General features: G+C 41.8%; 1 protein-coding gene and 1 pseudogene across 1 annotated transcript; both read left to right on the forward strand.

The window, feature by feature from the left end:
- The first annotated feature begins 5,058 nt into the window (after window positions 1-5,058).
- On the forward strand, window positions 5,059-6,003 carry LOC128046822 (olfactory receptor 9A4-like). Its single transcript, XM_052639032.1, has one exon. The coding sequence runs from the start codon at window positions 5,059-5,061 to the stop codon at window positions 6,001-6,003; it is 945 nt and encodes a 314-aa protein (XP_052494992.1).
- Window positions 6,004-13,806: 7,803 nt separating this feature from the next.
- Window positions 13,807-14,767, forward strand: LOC128046339 (olfactory receptor 9A4-like; annotated as a pseudogene).
- Window positions 14,768-17,130: the final 2,363 nt, after the last annotated feature.

Consider the following 17,130-nt stretch of genomic DNA (forward strand, 5'->3'; position numbering starts at 1 on the left):
AAGTCTAATTAAATTAGACTTTAATTTAAAATTTTAATTATAAATTAAAATTTAAAAAATCAATTGAAGATATATGTTTGGATCTGTGTCTGAATTTTGTATTTTATTGGTCTGCATGTCCTTTGATCTGCATGATGTTATGTCAGTAGCATTCTGTCTTGATTGTGTGTGTTTAGTCACCAAGTCATGTCCGACTCTTTTTTGTGATCCCACGGACTGTAGCCTGCCAAGCCCTTCTGTCCATGGGATTTTCTAGGCAAGAATACGGGGGTGGGTTGCCGCTCCTTCTCCAGGAGATCTTTCCAACCCAGGGACTGAACCTGTGTCTCCTGCATTGACATGAAGGTTTTATAACACTGAGCCACCAGGGAAGCCCTCTGTCTTGATTACTGTAGCTTTATAGTAAGTCTTTTAATGCGTACTGTGAGTCCTCCAGCTTTGTTACTTTTTAAAAAATTTATTGGGTATTCTAGGTCCTTCATATTTTCACAGAAACGTTAAAGTCACCTTTATGATTTTTTTTAAAAAGCCTCCTGGGATTTGATTGAAATTGTATTGAGTCTATATACTAATATGGAAAGAATTGAAATTCTAACACAGTTGCAGTTGCATGTTCTGATTTATGAAAATAGAATATTCACCTATTTAGATCTATTTAATGTCTCTCAGCAGTGTTTTACAATTGTAAGGATACATGCCATGCACAGTTTTTTTTAATGTGTTCTGTAGTTTTTCATGTTTTTGGATATTATGGTTACAGATTTTTTATTTCCATTTGCAATGTTCATTGCAAGTTTAGAGCAATGCAATAAATTTTTGTTTATTGAGCTTTTATCCTGTGACCTTGATAATCATTTATTAGTTCTAGTAACTTTTTTGTGGACTTTTTAGGATTTTGTACAAATAGAATTATGTCTGTAAATAAATAATTTTGTTCATTTCCTATGCTTTCCATTGCATTTTCTTTCTGTATTGTATTAGTTAGCACTTCCAGTATGAAGCTGAGTAGAAGTGATGAGAACAGGTATCTCTGTCGTGTTCCCTGTCTTAGAAGAAGGCATTGTCTCTTATAAGGCTTCATATTAGCACTATGATTTTGTTAAATGCTACTTTCAGTTTGAGGAAGATTCCTTTGGTTCCTAGCTGAATGAGAGTTGTAATCAAAGATTATTCTTTTTTGGTAAATAGCTTTTCTGCCCCTCTTGAAGTGGTCATGTGGTTTTATCTTTACTTCTGTTAACATGGTGATTTATATTAATTAATCTTCTAATATAAACCAACCTGGCATTTCTGGAATAAAATCATCACTTCATTATGGTGTATTGTTTTCTTTACATACAGCTGGATTTGAATGTTTAGTATTTTTATTAAGGAATTTTGCTTCAATGTTCCTGAGGAATATTGCTTTTTAGGTTTATTTTCCTGTGATGCCTTTAGTATCAAAATAATTCTCGCTTGATAAGAAGAATGGGGTAGTGATCTCTTTTCCTTATTTTTGCTAGAAGATTTTGTGTAGGGTTCGTGTTATTTCTTCCATAAATGTTTGATAGAATTCACCAGCAAACCCATCTGAACTTGTAGTTGTCTGTGTGGGAAGGTTTTTAAGTAGGAACTCATTCATTTAACAAATTGTGGGATCAGTTGTTCAATTTCATTTTAGTTAGTTATAGTAATTTTTATTGAAAGAAAAGATTTTCCATGGATTACCAATTGATTTTTCTTTTGAGATATTTTTGTTGCCTTCAATTTAAAATTAAAATGAAATTTTGATTATCCCTTTGGTTGGTTGTGGATCAGGAAGTCAACAACTCACATATCATAGTGATGTGAAAAACAATCCAGAATCTATAGAGTGTAAATGGTCCCAATGGAAGGAAATAGCTAAAACATATTTAACTTTTGAACTAAAAATTCCAGCTCTATGGATTTGCTCCAAATAAAATTTGTATACACTTATAAATGTCTGACAATTTATAACATCAATTTTCACAAAAAAATTAGAAAAAACAACAAAAAGTTATCAATAGAGGGCTTGCTAATAAGGACATGAATAAAATGAAAAACTATGTAAATACAGTATGGCAACATGTGTTGATATGGGAGAGACTCTTTTGTATGTTGTTAGGTGAGAGAGTAATGGGGTGGCAAAGAGTCGAACATTACTGAGCAACTGCACACAACAATAAAAGCTGTGAAACAGATTTTCCCAGCATTTTCTTCCAAAGAAAATGTAGATGCCTGTTTAGGAAATTTTCCCTAGATTATATGGCAGTTGGGTTGGGATCAGACAGTTTGAGGAATGGAAGGAATATTATTCTCAAGTTATACTCTTCCATACCAGTTGACAATCTTGGATTTAACAGGTGTGTTTAAACTTGAATCCAGAAATCTATGTAAATGTTTTGTAAGTCTCACATGTGTGTCTTACTCCAGCACCAAGCAGATTTTCACTTTAAATTTTGTCGATCGTTCCAGGTTGTAAACAAAACTGCCTCCATTAGACTGTCCTCAAGCTCTTCCTACATAGACGTGCCCAGCTGGTGGTTAGGGACATGCCATGGAGATTAGTGTCTGCAAGCACCTTGCCTGAGTGCTAATAGGTGCACAGGTATGAGAATAGTGGACACCTGAGACAGTAGAGGAGAACAGATTTGGATTTAGGGGTGGAACTTCTTCACGGGATTTCCAGGGGCCTACAGGTTATTATCAGGAGCCTCTGTATAATGGGTCAAGGAGAATTAAAGCTTTGGGCAGGGGGTGGTTTGCTGAAGTGAAGATTTGAGATCCAAATGCAGGCTTTCCTTAAATATTGGGGTATATTTTTGAGTTAATCATTGGAGCTTCCTATAGCTGGATGAGGAGGGAGCTGATTTTGACTCCAATTATCTATGAGAATCCTGGGAAGAGCTTAGGACAAAGAGCAGAAGTGATGACCTACTCAGAGTCTGAGACATCTTCTGGGAACCTAGACTTCAGGCCTTTTTGAAGGCAGACTTGGTATTGAGCCTCTGATGAGCTTTTATTTTCCCTATGTACAAAAAGCTGAAAAACTTGTGAAATGTAATTGCTCAGGGATGGGAAGGACTAAAAGTTTGTTCTGCTTTCCCCAGACAGGATGCCCTAAGCCTGGGCTAATTAAGAGCAGGGTCCTCCGTGACTAAGTCCTCTTGGGAAGGAGGGAAGTGGGAGAGCAAAATGAAAGAGAGAGATAGACCCTCTGCTCCCCACAACACTGTTATTTCTGGACATTTTTCCTAACTCCTCCCCGAGGACAGTTTCCTTCTTCACCATGCATGGAGGCAGCACCAAGTAGCTCTGACCCCTGTGTTCAGCTCAGCAGTAACCAGACAGGAGTAGCCCTGCCTGAGCCCCAGAGAACATCAGAAGTGTCAGAGGAGCCCGTGCATCCAGGTGAGTGTCTTCTCAGGGTTTCCCTGTACAAAGGAAAGTGTCGGAGAGGGTGAGGATGGGGAGTTCTGGCTTGGCTGCCTTCTAGAGGAGGATCCCTAGAGTCTGGAGGCTGGGCCGGGGAGCAGCTGCAGAGTGGAGAGCAGAGTCAGCTCTTCTCTGGCCCGGTGCTCCTGCAGGCACAGTTCCTGGTGATGCTCAGCAGGCTCCTCTCTCGTGTTTTTTCATCTAGTGGTGGTTACAGAAAACTGGGGAAAAGCAGACCCCTGAGATCGCCCAATGGTTCTGTCTTTGAAGCCTGGATTCCCATCGGTGAAAGATTTATAGAGTTATTGGAGAAGTCTCAGGAAGGGATGAGGGGAAGGGAAAAAGGGAATGTGAAGAACAAAGGCAATCCAAGAACAGTAGGACCTCAGAGCTGCGGCCTTACTCCCTGACCAGGACCATGTGGTATTCAGTCATAAAGACTGTCCATTCACTCATCATTTGTCAAAATGTTTCAGCATTTCTTTGGCTCCAGAATGTTTAGGACATTTCTTGTCTCTTTGGAGTTTACCTTTCAATATCAAGTTCAACAAAATAAGTGAATTTCCTCTCCTGCTTCCTCGTTTCATTTTTCTTGGCATGATGGATGAACTGTTTTATATACTTGTTTATGGAATAGCTTCCATTCTCTCCTTGAATCTAAGCACCGCACACAGGGATTTTTAGTTTGCTGTGTTCATTGCAGCATTTGTTTAATGTCAAACGAAGGAGCGAAGTAAGAAATTGAGTGTATAACATCATGTCAGATAGTGCTATGAAGTGCTATGAAGAAAGCTAACTATAAGAAATGAACAGGTCTTTCAGGTTTTGGGGAAGGTGAATGGAAAGAGTCCTCCGAGGAGATGAAAGTAGCACGGTTGGATAGCCAAAGTGAGGGGCAGACATCCAGACAACCTGAGTAACTGAGCACCTTGGACCTAAGCTTGTGAAAGTCAGGTACCACCTTTTTTTCCTGTCAAAACTTTTGTGGGAGGGGGTGGGGGGATGGTGTAAGAGAAGACTGAATCTGCAAAGGGAAATCATCCCAAGCTCCAGAGTTTCCATTAGGAATACTGCCTGATTTGTAACACAGACATCTTAATCTGGGGAAAGCAGAGATGGTGCTCTGGGACCCTCTGCCTCACTTCTGCTGAACCCTAAGGAATCTCTGTAATACCCACCAGGATGAAGGGTGGGATGAAATTCACTCTTTTCAACATCCTCTGGAATGTCACTATATCATCTGCAACAGGTAAGCTAAGAGGAAAGAACAAACCCTGGATCTAAGGGACTGACTCAGCATCAAAACTAGCCAATTTTTAAGGTCTTAACCTGTGAAAATGCACACCTAGTGGAGGAAAAACACAAGAAAAGTGTTCTTCACACCAGTGGAGAGGATGCAATCTTCATCCATTCGAGGCAGTGAACTTTCAACTGGACCGGAGGTGATAACATTTACATCTGACATTGTGCAGAGCATCCTCATAGAGGCACCTCACCTGGTCCCCTGGTTGGAAACGGTTCCTCATCCTAGGCTGCACTTCTCTCTTGACAGCAAGACCTTGTGGAGCAGCGTTTCTTTTCTTTTGATCGCTAGGTTTCCCAAGGAGCAGAAACAAGGACTGAATGATGAGAAATCACTCAAGTGTCACTGAATTCTGCCTTTTAGGGTTCCCTGGGTCTCAGGAACTACATCACATTCTTTTCGCTGTATTCTTTCTCTTCTACTCAGTGACAGTAATGGGGAACACCATCATCATTGTGATTATCTGTGTTGACAAACATCTCCATTCCCCCATGTATTTCTTCCTTGGTCATCTCTCCGCCGTGGAAATGCTGTCAACATCTGTTATCGTCCCCATGATGCTCTGGGGGTTGCTGCTCCCTGGGATGCAGACAGTATCTCTGGCTGCATGTGTTGCCCAGCTCTTCCTGTACCTTGCTCTGGGCACCACAGAGTTTGCCCTGTTGGGAGTGATGGCTGTGGACCGTTATGTGGCTGTCTGTAACCCCTTGAGGTACAACACCATTATGAACAGCCACACCTGCATCTCGGTGGTGATTGGGTCATGGGTGTTTGGGTTCCTTTCTGAAATCTGGCCAGTCTATGCCACATTTCAGTTTACCTTCTGCAAATCAAACGTCTTAGACCATTTTTACTGTGACCGAGGTCAGTTGCTCAAACTGTCCTGTGAAGACACTGTTTCCACAGAGTTTGTTCTGTTTTTAATGGCTGTTTTCATTATCATTGGTTCACTGGCCCCAACATTTGTCTCCTACACCTACATCATCTCCACCATCCTCACGATCCCCTCAGGCTCCGGCCGCAGGAAAGCCTTCTCTACGTGTGCCTCCCACTTCACCTTTGTTGTCATTGGCTATGGCAGCTGCTTGTTCCTCTATGTGAAAACCAAGCAAACGCAGGCAGCCGAGTACAATAAGATAGTTTCCCTGCTTATTTATGTGTTAACCCCTTTCCTGAGCCCTTTCATCTACACTCTCCGGAATGACAAAGTCAAACAGGCTCTTCGAGACGGAGTGAAAAGTTGCTGTCAGCTCATCAAAGATTAACTGTTCTCTCAATTTAGATGGTATGATCTTGACTTTAGATGAGTCAGTTATCTAGAATATTCTATTCTTACATTGTCTCCATTATGAAAATAAAATAGAATCTACAACTCCTGATCAGGCATGGAAGTAGACAAGGCATGTAAAAATGAGATCCGGGCTCTACTCACTAGAAACTCACAATGTTTGTTTCTATTTGCTTCCCCTGTGAACTCAAGAAAACATATTCTGAGGATGTGGGAAGACCTAGAAAAAAGAAAAGCATACATTTTCATAAATGTTCTACTGGACCCATATTGGTTTATAATTCATCTTGAAAATGAGTTTCCTGGGGGAGTAATGAAATCGGCATGTGAGGGGTGAGATGGATGGATAATGAATTCAAAGGCAGAGATGAGCACTTTCTTCCTCATAAGCTCTTCCTCGTTCTTTTCCTATATTTTTGTGAAATTTCTGGCAGATGGCCATAAGTTTTAAAATATCCTGTTTCTCTTTGTCTCTTTGTTTCATATTTTCCTGGACTCCTTGCTACCAGTAAGTACATATGATGTTATATCCATTTTGCCATAGAATGAATCTAGAGGGGTGATATGGAGACGGGAATCCTTCTCACTTGGCAAATATTGGTGATGTAAAGATATGGAAATATTTTGGTCAGAAGGAGGAAACACTTCCTTTCGCTTAACTTCAGGGCATTGCTTTAGCCCCTCCCTTTTGAGGTGTACGTGTGTGGTAGAGACAGAGAAGAGTGAAATGACTAGTTCTGGAGGGAGCATCTTGTGTTTCACTGTTGCTGAAAACAGCTCTTTCTGTTCTGACCTCTCCCAGACCCAGACTTCAGGCTGAATAATGCATTCTGAGTCTTTGTTTTCAAATCCAAGTGTCCCTTTCATAGGTTTTCTCTGCAGGCCGACCATAACAAACGAGTCACTACCCACTTCATTCCCAGTTCCTCAGCAATTGCAGGGCATGGCTGTTTGGCAGGGTAATGACTGAAATTTCACATTGTGGGAGGAAGGGCTTTGGAGGTAGGAGTTTACTGAAAATGATGGCACTCAGTACCTCCTACCAGCTCTGAATTGAGAGGGGCAACTGAGCTGCACAGCAGAGGTTGGTGGGCTTCCTTATGTTTTCCAAGAGTACTGTGTGAGGATGCCTTTCTGTTGGTGGGCATAGGCAAGACCACCTTGCCTATTGAGTTACTTGTACTGAGTAGGACCCCGAGAGAAGGTGGTGAGTGAGGCCTTCAATCCAACCCATGCTCTGCTAGCAGCAAAGGGGCCCTGGTGGGACTGTGCTGGTTGAGAAAGGGTTGAAGACTCAAAGACAGGTACCCCTTCCTCTCAGGTTCATTTCATGAGGTCTCTTCTTCCTAGAGGAATCCCATTGTTCTAGTTCACTCACACAACAAGAGGACCTGTTCCTGATTTTCACAAAGCCTTGCACATCCTAGGCAGTATCCTGTGAGGTAAGTAGTATGATGTCCATTTCACAAATGAGAAAATAGTGAGGATAAGAGATTAAGTGCCTTGCCAAACATTACTCCGTCATCAACTGTATCATATTCATCAGGTTGGAAAAGAGTAAACCTCTGAGAATACTGTTCTGATGTGAATTCTGGAGAATAGACTTTGATACATTTCTTATGAGAATATAAAAAACTGTGGTCAAGGTAATTACAGAGTCTACTATTTGGAACCAGTTTGTTGTTCCATGTCCAGTTCTAACTGTTGCTTCCTGACCTGCATACAGGTTTCTCAACAGGCAAGTCAGGTGGTCTGGTATTCCCATCTCTTTCAGAAATTTCCACAGTTTATTGTGATCCACATAGTCAAAGGCCTTGGCATAGTCAATAAAGCAGAAATAGATGTTTTTCTGGAACTCTCTTGCTTTTTCCATGATCCAGCAGATGTTGGCAATTTGATCTCTTGTTCCTCTGCTTTTCTAAAACCAGCTGGAACATCTGGAAGTTGACGGTTCACGTATTGCTGAAGCCTGGCTTGGAGAATTTTAAGCATTATTTTACTCGTGTGTGAGATGTGTGCAATTGTGTGGTAGTTTAACCATTCTTTGGCATTGCCTCTCTTTGGGACTGGAATGAAAACTGACCTTTTCCAGTCCTGTGGCCACTGCTTAGTTTTCCATATTTGCTGACATATTGAGTGCACCACTTTCACAGCATCATCTTTCAGGATTTGAAATAGCTCAAGTGGAATTCCATCACCTACACTAGCTTTGTTCATAGTGATGCTTCACATTCCAGGATGTCTGGCTGTAGGTGAGTGATCACACCATCGTGATTATCTGGGTCATGAAGATCTTTTTTGTACAGTTCTTCTGTGTGTTCTTGCCACCTTTTCTTAATGTCTTCTGCTTCTGTTAGGTCCCTACCATTTCTGTCCTTTTCGAGCCCATCTTTGCATGAAATGTTCCCTTGGTATCTCTAATTTTCTTGAAGAGATCTCTAGTCGTTCCCATTCTATTGTTTTCCTCTATTTCTTTGCATTGAATTCACCTATTTAGATCTGTTTAATGTCTCTCAGCAGTGTTTTACAATTGTAAGGATACATGACATGCACATAGTTTGTTTAATGTGTTCTGTAGTTTTTCATGTTTTTGGATATTATTGTTACATATTTTTAAATTTCCTTTTTCAATGTTCATTGCAAGTTTAGAGCAATGCAAGAAATTTTTGCATATTGAGCTTTTATCCTGTGACCTTGATAATCATTTATTAGTTCTAGTTACTTTTTTGTGGACTTCTTAGGGTTTTCTACAAATAGAACTATGTCTGTAAATAAATAATTTTGTTCATTTCCTAACTGTATGCTTTCCATTGCATTTTCTTTCTGTATTGTATTAGTTAGCACTTCCAGTCTGCAGCTGAGTAGAAGTGATGAGAACAGGTATCTCTGTCGTGTTCCCTGTCTTAGAAGAAGGCATTGCCTCTTATCAGGCTTCATATTAGCACTATGCTTTTGTTAGATACTACTTTCAGTTTGAGGAAGGTTCCTTTGGTTCCTAGCTGAGTGAGAGTTTTTAATCAAAGGTTGCTCTTTTCTAGTAACTAGCTTTTCTGCCCCTATTGAAGTGATCATGTAGTTTTTCTCTTTACTTCTGTTAACATGTTGATTTATATTGATTAATCTCTTAACATGAACCAACCTGGTGTTTCTGAAATAAAATCACCACTTTGTTATTATGTATTGTTTTCTTTACATATTGCTGGATTTGAATTTTTAATATTTTTATTAAGGAATTTTGCTTCAATGTTCCTGAGGAATATTGATTTGTGGTTTATTTTCCTGTGATGCCTTTAGTATCAAAATAATTCTCGCTTGATAAGAAGAGTGGGGTAGTGTTCTCTTTTCTTCATTTTTGCTAGAAGATTTTGTGTTGGGTTCATGTTATTTCTTCCATAAATGTTTGATAGAATTCACCAGTAAACCCATCTGAACTTGTAGTTGTCTATGTGGGAAGGTTTTTAAGTAGGAATTCATTCATTTAACAAATTGTGGGATCAGTTGTTCAATTTCATTTTAGTTAGTTATAGTAATTTTTATTGAAAGAAAAGATTTTCCATGGATTACCAATTGATTTTTCTTTTGAGATATTTTTGTTGCCTTCAATTTAAAATAAAATGAAAATCATTGATTATCCCTTTGGTTGGTTGTGGGTCAGGAAATCAACAATCACATATCATAGTGGTGTGAAAAACAATCCAGTATCTATAGAGTGTAAATGGTCCCAATGGAAAGAAATAGTTTAAATATATCTAACTTTTGAACTAAAAATTTCAGCTGTATGGATTTGCTCCATATAAAACATTTGCATAGACATATAAATGTCTAACTATTTATAACATCAATTTTCATAAGAACACTGGAAAAAACAACTAAAAGTTATTAATAGAGGGCTTGCTAATAAAGACATGAATAAAATGATACACTGTGTAAACACAGTATGGCAACATGGTTTGATATGGGAGAGACTCTTTTGTATGTTGTTAGGTGAGAGAGAAATGGGGTGGCAAAGATTCGGACACTACTGAGCAACTGAACACAACAATAAAAGTTGTGAAACAGATTTTCACAGCATTTTCTTCCAAAGAAAATGTAGATGCCTGCTTAGGAAATTTTTCCAAGATTATATGGCAATTGGGTTGGGATCAGACAGTTTGAGGAATGGAAGGAATATTATTCTCAAATTATACTCTTCCGTACCAGTTGACATTCTTGGATTTAATAGGTGTGTTTAAACTTGAATCCAAATATATATGTAAATGTTTTGTAAGTCTCACATGTGTGTCTCAATCTAGCACCAAACAGATTTTCACTTTAAATTCTGTCAGTCGTTCCAGGTTGTAAAAATGACTATCTCCATTAGGCTGTCCCTAGGCTCTTCCTACATAGACGTGCCCAGCTGGTGGTTAGGGACATGCCATGGAGATAAATGTGTGCAAGCACCTTGCCTGAGTGCTAATAGGCGCACATGTATGAGAATAGTGGACACTTGAGAAATTAAAAGCCGCTTACTCCTTGGAAGGAAATGTATGACCAACCTAGATAGCATATTGAAAAGCAGAGACATTACTTTGCCAACAAAGGTCCGTCTAGTCAAGGCTATGGTTTTTCCAGGGGTCATGTATGAATGCGAGAGTTGGCCTGTGAAGAAAGCTGAGCGCCGAAGAATCGATGCTTTTGAACTGTGGCGTTGGAGAAGACTCTTGAGAGTCCCTTGGACTGCAAGGAGATCCAACCAGTCCATTCTGAAGGAGATCAGCCCTGGATGTTCTTTGGAAGGAATGATGCTATAGCTGAAACTCCAGTACTTTGGCCATCTCATGTGAAGAGTTGACTCATTGGAAAAGACTCTGATGCCGGGAGGGATTAAGGGCAGGAGGAGAAGGGGACGACAGAGGATGAGATGGCTGGATGGCATCACTGACTCAATGGATGTGAGTTTGAGTGAACTCTGGGAGATGGTGATGGACAGGGAGGCCTGGCGTGCTGCGATTCATGGGGTCGCAAAGAGTTAGACATGACTGAGCGACTGATCTGATCGGATCTGAGAGAGTGGAGGAGAAGAGAGTTGGATTTGGGGGTGGAACTTCTTCACAGGATTTTCAGAGGTCTACAGGGTTATTATCAGGAGCGTCTGTATAATGAGCCAAGGAGAAATAAGGCTTTGGGGACAGGGGGTTGCTGAAGTTAAGCTTTGAGATTCAAATGCAGGCTTTCCTTAAACATTGGGGTATATTTTTGAGTCAATCATTGGAGCTTCTTATAGCTGGATGAGGAGGGAGCTGATTTTGACTTCAATTATCTACGAGAATCCTGGGAAGAGCTTAGGACAAAGAGCAGAAGGGGTGACCTACTCAGAGTCTGAGACATCTTCTGGGAACTGAGACTTAGGGCCTTTGTGAAGGCAGCCCTGGTATTGAGAAGCCTCTGGTGAGCTTTTAGGTTTCCCTATGAACAAAACGGAGAAGGCAATGGCACCCCACCCCAGTACTCTTGCCTAGCAAATCTCATGGATGGAGGAGCCTGGTAGGCTGCAGTCCATGTGGTTGCTAGGAGTCGGACATGACTGAGCGACTTCACTTTCACTTTTCACTTTCATGCATTGGAGAAGGCAATGGCAACCCACTCCAGTGTTCTTGCCTGGAAAATCCCAGGGACAGTGGAGCCTGGTGGGCTGCCGTCTATGGGGTCACATGGAGTCGGACATGAGAGAAGCGAATTAGCAGCAGCAACAGCATGAACAAAAAGCTGAAAATATTTCTGAAACGTAATTGCTCAGGGATGGGAAGGACTAAAAGTTTGTTCTCCTTTCCCCAGACTGGATGCCCTAAGCCTGGGCTAATTAATATCAGGGTCCTCAGAGACTAAGTCCCCTGGGAAAGAGGGAAGTGGGAGAGAAGAAGAGAGAGAGAGAGAGACCCTTAGCTCCCCACAACACTGTTATTTCTGGACATTTTTCCTAACTCCTCCCTGAGGACAGTTTCCTTCTTCACCATGCATGGAGGCAGCACCAAGCAGCTCTGACCCGTGTTCAGCTCAGCAGTAGCCAGACAGGAGTAGCCCTGCCTGAGCCCCAGAGAGAATCAGAAGTGGCAGAGGAGCCCGTGCATCCAGGTGAGTGTCTTCTCAGGGTTCCCCTGTACAAAGGAAAGTGTCGGAGAGCGTGAGGATGGGGAGTTCTGGCTTGGCTGCCTTCTAGAGGAGGACGCCAGGATCTGGAGCCTGGGCCAGGGAGCAGCTGCAGAGTGGAGAGCAGAGTCAGCTCTTCTCTGACCCGGTGCTGCTGCAGGCGCAGCTCCTGATGTTGGTCGGCAGGCTCCTCTCTCGTGTTTCTTCATCTAGTGGTTGTTACGGAAAAGTGGGGAGAAGCAGACCCCTGAGATCGCCCAGTGGTTCTGTCTTTGAAGCCTGGATTCCCATCAGTGAAAGATTTACAGAGGTATTGGGGAAGTCTCAGGAAAGGATGAGAGGAAGAGAAAAATGTCATGTGAGGAACAAAGGCAATCCGAGAACAGTAGGACCTCAGAGCTGCGGCCTTACTCCCTGACCAGGACCATGTGGTATTCAGTCATAAAGACTGTGTCCATTCACTCATCATTTGTCAAAAATTTTCAGCATTTCTTGGCTCCAGAATGTTTATATATATATATGATAGATACAGAGGATATTCCTTGCCTCTTTGGAGTTTACCTTTCAGTATCAAGTTCAACAAAATAAGTGAATTTCATCTCCTGCTTCCTCATTTCATTTTTCTTTGCATGATGGATGCACTGTTTTATATACTTGTTTATAGAATAGCTTCCATTCTCTCCTTGAATCTAAGCACCGCACACAGGGATTTTTAGTTTGCTGTGTTCACTGCAGCGTTTGTTTAATGTCAAATGAAGGAGTGACGTAAGAAATTGAGTGTATAAATCATGTCAGATAGTGCTATGAAGTGCTATGAAGAGAGCTAACTGTCAGAAATGAACAGGTCTTTCAGGTTTCGGGGAAGGTGAATGGAAAGAGTCCTCCGAGGAAATGAAATTAGCATGGTGGGGTAGCCAAAGTGAGGGGCAGACACCAGGCAACCTGAGTAACTGAGCACCTTGGACCAAAACTTGTGAAACTCAGGTACCATGTTTCTTTCCTGTCAAGACTTTTGTGGGAGGGGGTGGGGGGATGGTGTAAGAGAAGACTGAATCTGCAAAGGGAAATCATCCCAAGCTCCAGAGTTTCCATTTGGAATACTGCTGATTTGTAACATAGAGATCTTAAAATCTGGGGAAAGCAGAGATGGTGCTCTGGGACCCTCTGCCTCGCTTCTGCTGAACCCTAGGGGATCTCTGTAATACCCACCAGGTTGAAGGGTGGGATAAAATTCACTCTTTTGAACATCCTCTGGAATGTCACTATATCATCTATTGCAGGTAAGCTAAGAGGAAAGAACAAACCCCGGATCTAAGGGGCTGACTCGGCATCAAAACCGGCCAGTTTTTAAGGTCTTAACCTGTGAGAATGCGCATCTAGAGGGGGAAAAAGACAACACAGGTGTTCTTCACACCAGTGGAGAGGATGCAATCTTCATTCATTCCAGGCAATGAACTTTCAACTGGACCGGAGGAGACAACATTTACATCTGACTTTGTGCAGAGCATCCTCATAGGGGCACCTCACCTGGTCCCCTGGTTAGAAACGGTTCCTCATCCTAGGCTGTCCTTCTCTCTTGACAGCAAGACCTTGGGGAGCAGTGTTTCTTTTCTTTTAATCTCTAGGTTTCCCAAGGAGCAGAAACGAGGACTGAATGATGAGCACTCACTCAAGTGCCACTGAATTCTGCCTTTTAGGCTTCCTTGGGTCCCAGGAACTACATCACATTCTTTTCGCTGTATTCCTTCTCTTCTACTCAGTGACATTAATGGGGAACACCGTCATCATTGTGATTATCTGTGTTGATAAACATCTCCATTCCCCCATGTATTTCTTCCTTGCTCATCTCTCTGCCTTGGAAATGCTGACAACATCTGTTATCGCCCCCGTGATGCTCTGGGGGTTGCTGCTCCCTGGGATGCAGACAGTATCTCTGGCTGCATGTGTTGCCCAGCTCTTCCTGTACCTTGCTCTGGGAACCACAGAGTTTGCCCTGTTGGGAGCGATGGCTGTGGACCGTTACGTGGCTGTCTGTAACCCCTTGAGGGGCTTACACCATTATGAACAGCCGCACATGCATCTCGGTGGTGATTGGGTCATGGGTGTTTGGGTTCCTTTCTGAAATCTGGCCAGTCTATGCCACATTTCAGTTTACCTTCTGCAAATCAAATGTCTTAGACTATTTTTATTGTGACTGAGGTCAGTTGCTCAAACTGTCCTGTGAAGACACTGTTTTCACAGAGTTTGTTCTGTTTTTAATGGCTGTTTTCATCATCATTGGTTCACTGGCCCCAACAATTGTCTCCTACACCTACATCATCTCCACCATCCTCACGATCCCCACCACCTCTGGCCTCAGGAAAGCCTTCTCTACGTGTGCCTCCCACTTCACCTTTGTTGTCATCGGCTATGGCAGCTGCTTGTTCCTCTATGTGAAACCCAAGCAAACGCAGGCAGCAGAGTACAATAAGATAGTCTCCCTGTTGATTTGTGTGTTAACTCCTTTGCTGAACCCTTTCATCTTCACTCTGCGGAATGACAAAGTCAAACAGGCCCTTCGAGATGGAGTGAAACACGGCTGTCAGCTCCAAGGATTAACTCTTCTCTCAATTTAGATGGTATGACCTTGACTTTAGATGAGTCAGTTATCTAGAATATGCTACTCTTACATTGTCTCCATTACGAAAATAAAATAGAATCTACAACTCCTGATCAGGCATGGAAGTAGACAAGGCATGTAAAAATGAGATCCGGGCTCTACTCACTAGAAACTCACAATGTTTGTTTCTATTTGCTTCCCCTGTGAACTCAAGAAAACATATTCTGAGGATGTGGGAAGACCTAGAAAAAAGAAAAGCATACATTTTCATAAATGTTCTATGGCACCCATATTGGTTTATAATTTTCTTGAAAATGAGTTTCCTGGGGGAGTAATGAAATCGGCATGTGAGGGGTGAGATGGATGGATAATGAATTCAAAGGCAGAGATGAGCACTTTCTTCCTCATAAGCTCTTCCTCGTTCTTTTCCTATATTTTTGTGAAATTTCTGGCAGATGGCCATAAGTTTTAAAATATCCTGTTTCTCTTTGTCTCTTTGTTTCATATTTTCCTGGACTCCTTGCTACCAGTAAGTACATATGATGTTATATCCATTTTGCCATAGAATGAATCTAGAGGGGTGATATGGAGACGGGAATCCTTCTCACTTGGCAAATATTGGTGATGTAAAGATATGGAAATATTTTGGTCAGAAGGAGGAAACACTTCCTTTCGCTAAACTTCAGGGCATTGCTTTAGCCCCTCCCTTTTGAGGTGTACGTGTGGTAGAGACAGAGAAGAGTGAAATAACTAGTTCTGGAGGGAGCATCTTGTGTTTCACTGTTGCTGAAAACAGCTCTTTCTGTTCTGACCTCTCCCAGACCCAGACTTCAGGCTGAATAATGCATTTTGAGTCTTTGTTTTCAAACCCAAGTGTCTCTGCGGGCCGACCATAACAAACGAGTCACTACCCACTTCATTCCCAGTTCCTCAGCAATTGCAGGGCATGGCTGTTTGGCAGGGTAATGACTGAAATTTCACATTGTGGGAGGAAGGGCTTTGGAGGTAGGAGTTTACTGAAAATGATGGCACTCAGTACCTCCTACCAGCTCTGAATTGAGAGGGGCAACTGAGCTGCACAGCAGAGGTTGGTGGGCTTCCTTATGTTTTCCAAGAGTACTGTGTGAGGATGCCTTTCTGTTGGTGGGCATAGGCAAGACCACCTTGCCTATTGAGTTACTTGTACTGAATAGGACCCTGAGAGAAGGTGGTGAGTGAGGCCTTCAATCCAACCCATGCTCTGCTAGCAGCAAAGGGGCCCTGGTGGGACTGTGCTGGTTGAGAAAGGGTTGAAGACTCAAAGACAGGTACCCCTTCCTCTCAGGTTCATTTCATGAGGTCTCTTCTTCCTAGAGGAATCCCATTGTTCTAGTTCACTCACACAACAAGAGGACCTGTTCCTGATTTTCACAAAGCCTTGCACATCCTAGGCAGTATCCTGTGAGGTAGGTAATATGATGTCCATTTCACAAATGAGAAAATAGTGAGGATAAGAGATTAAGTGCCTTGCCAAACATTACTCTGTCATCAACTGTATCATATTCATCAGGTTGGAAAAGAGTAAACCTCTGAGAAAACTGTTCTGATGTGAATTCTGGAGAATAGACTTTGATACATTACACTGTGGTCAAGGTAATTACAGAGTCTACTCATGGGCATCACCAGACTGTCAATACTAAAATCAGATTATGTTCTTTGCAGGGGAGATGGAGAGGCTCTAAACAGTCAGCAAAAACAAAACCTGGAGCTGACTACGTCTCAGAACATGAGCTCCTTAGTGCAAAATTCAGCCTTAAAATGAATAAGGTAGGGAAAACCAATAGACCATTCAGGTATGACCTAAATCAAATCCCTTATGATTATCCAGTGGAGGTAATGAATAGATTCAAGGGAGTAAATCTGGTAGACAGAGTACCTGAAGAACTATGGGTGGGGGTTTGTCACATTGTACAGGAGGCACTGACCAAAACCATCCCAAAGAATAAGAAATGTAAGGAGGCAAAGTGGTTGAGGAGGCCTTAGACATAGCTGAAGAAAGAAGAGAAGTGAAAGCAATAGAGAAAGGGAAAGATACATTCAACTGAATGCAGAGTTCCAGAGAATAGCAAGGAGAGAAAAGAAAGTCTTCTTAAATGAACAATATAAAGAAATAGAGGACAACAATAGAATGGGAAAAACTAGAGACCTCTTTAAGAAAATTGGAGCTAACAAGGGAACATTTCATGCAAGAATGAGCACAATAAAGGACAGAAATGGTAAGGACCTAAGAGAAGCAGAAGAGATTAAGAAGAGGTGGCAAGAATACACAGAAGAACTGTATAAAAAAGGTGTTAATGACTTGGATAACTATAAGGGTGTGGTCACTCATCTAGAGCCAGA

This window comes from Budorcas taxicolor, chromosome 4, assembly GCF_023091745.1.
Source record: "Budorcas taxicolor isolate Tak-1 chromosome 4, Takin1.1, whole genome shotgun sequence".
NCBI lineage: Eukaryota > Metazoa > Chordata > Mammalia > Artiodactyla > Bovidae > Budorcas > Budorcas taxicolor.

What these genes read in the sequence shown, in the direction of transcription:
- LOC128046822 (XM_052639032.1), top strand. Translation starts at nt 5,059, where the DNA reads ATGATGAGAAATCACTCAAGTGTCACTGAATTCTGCCTTTTAGGGTTC.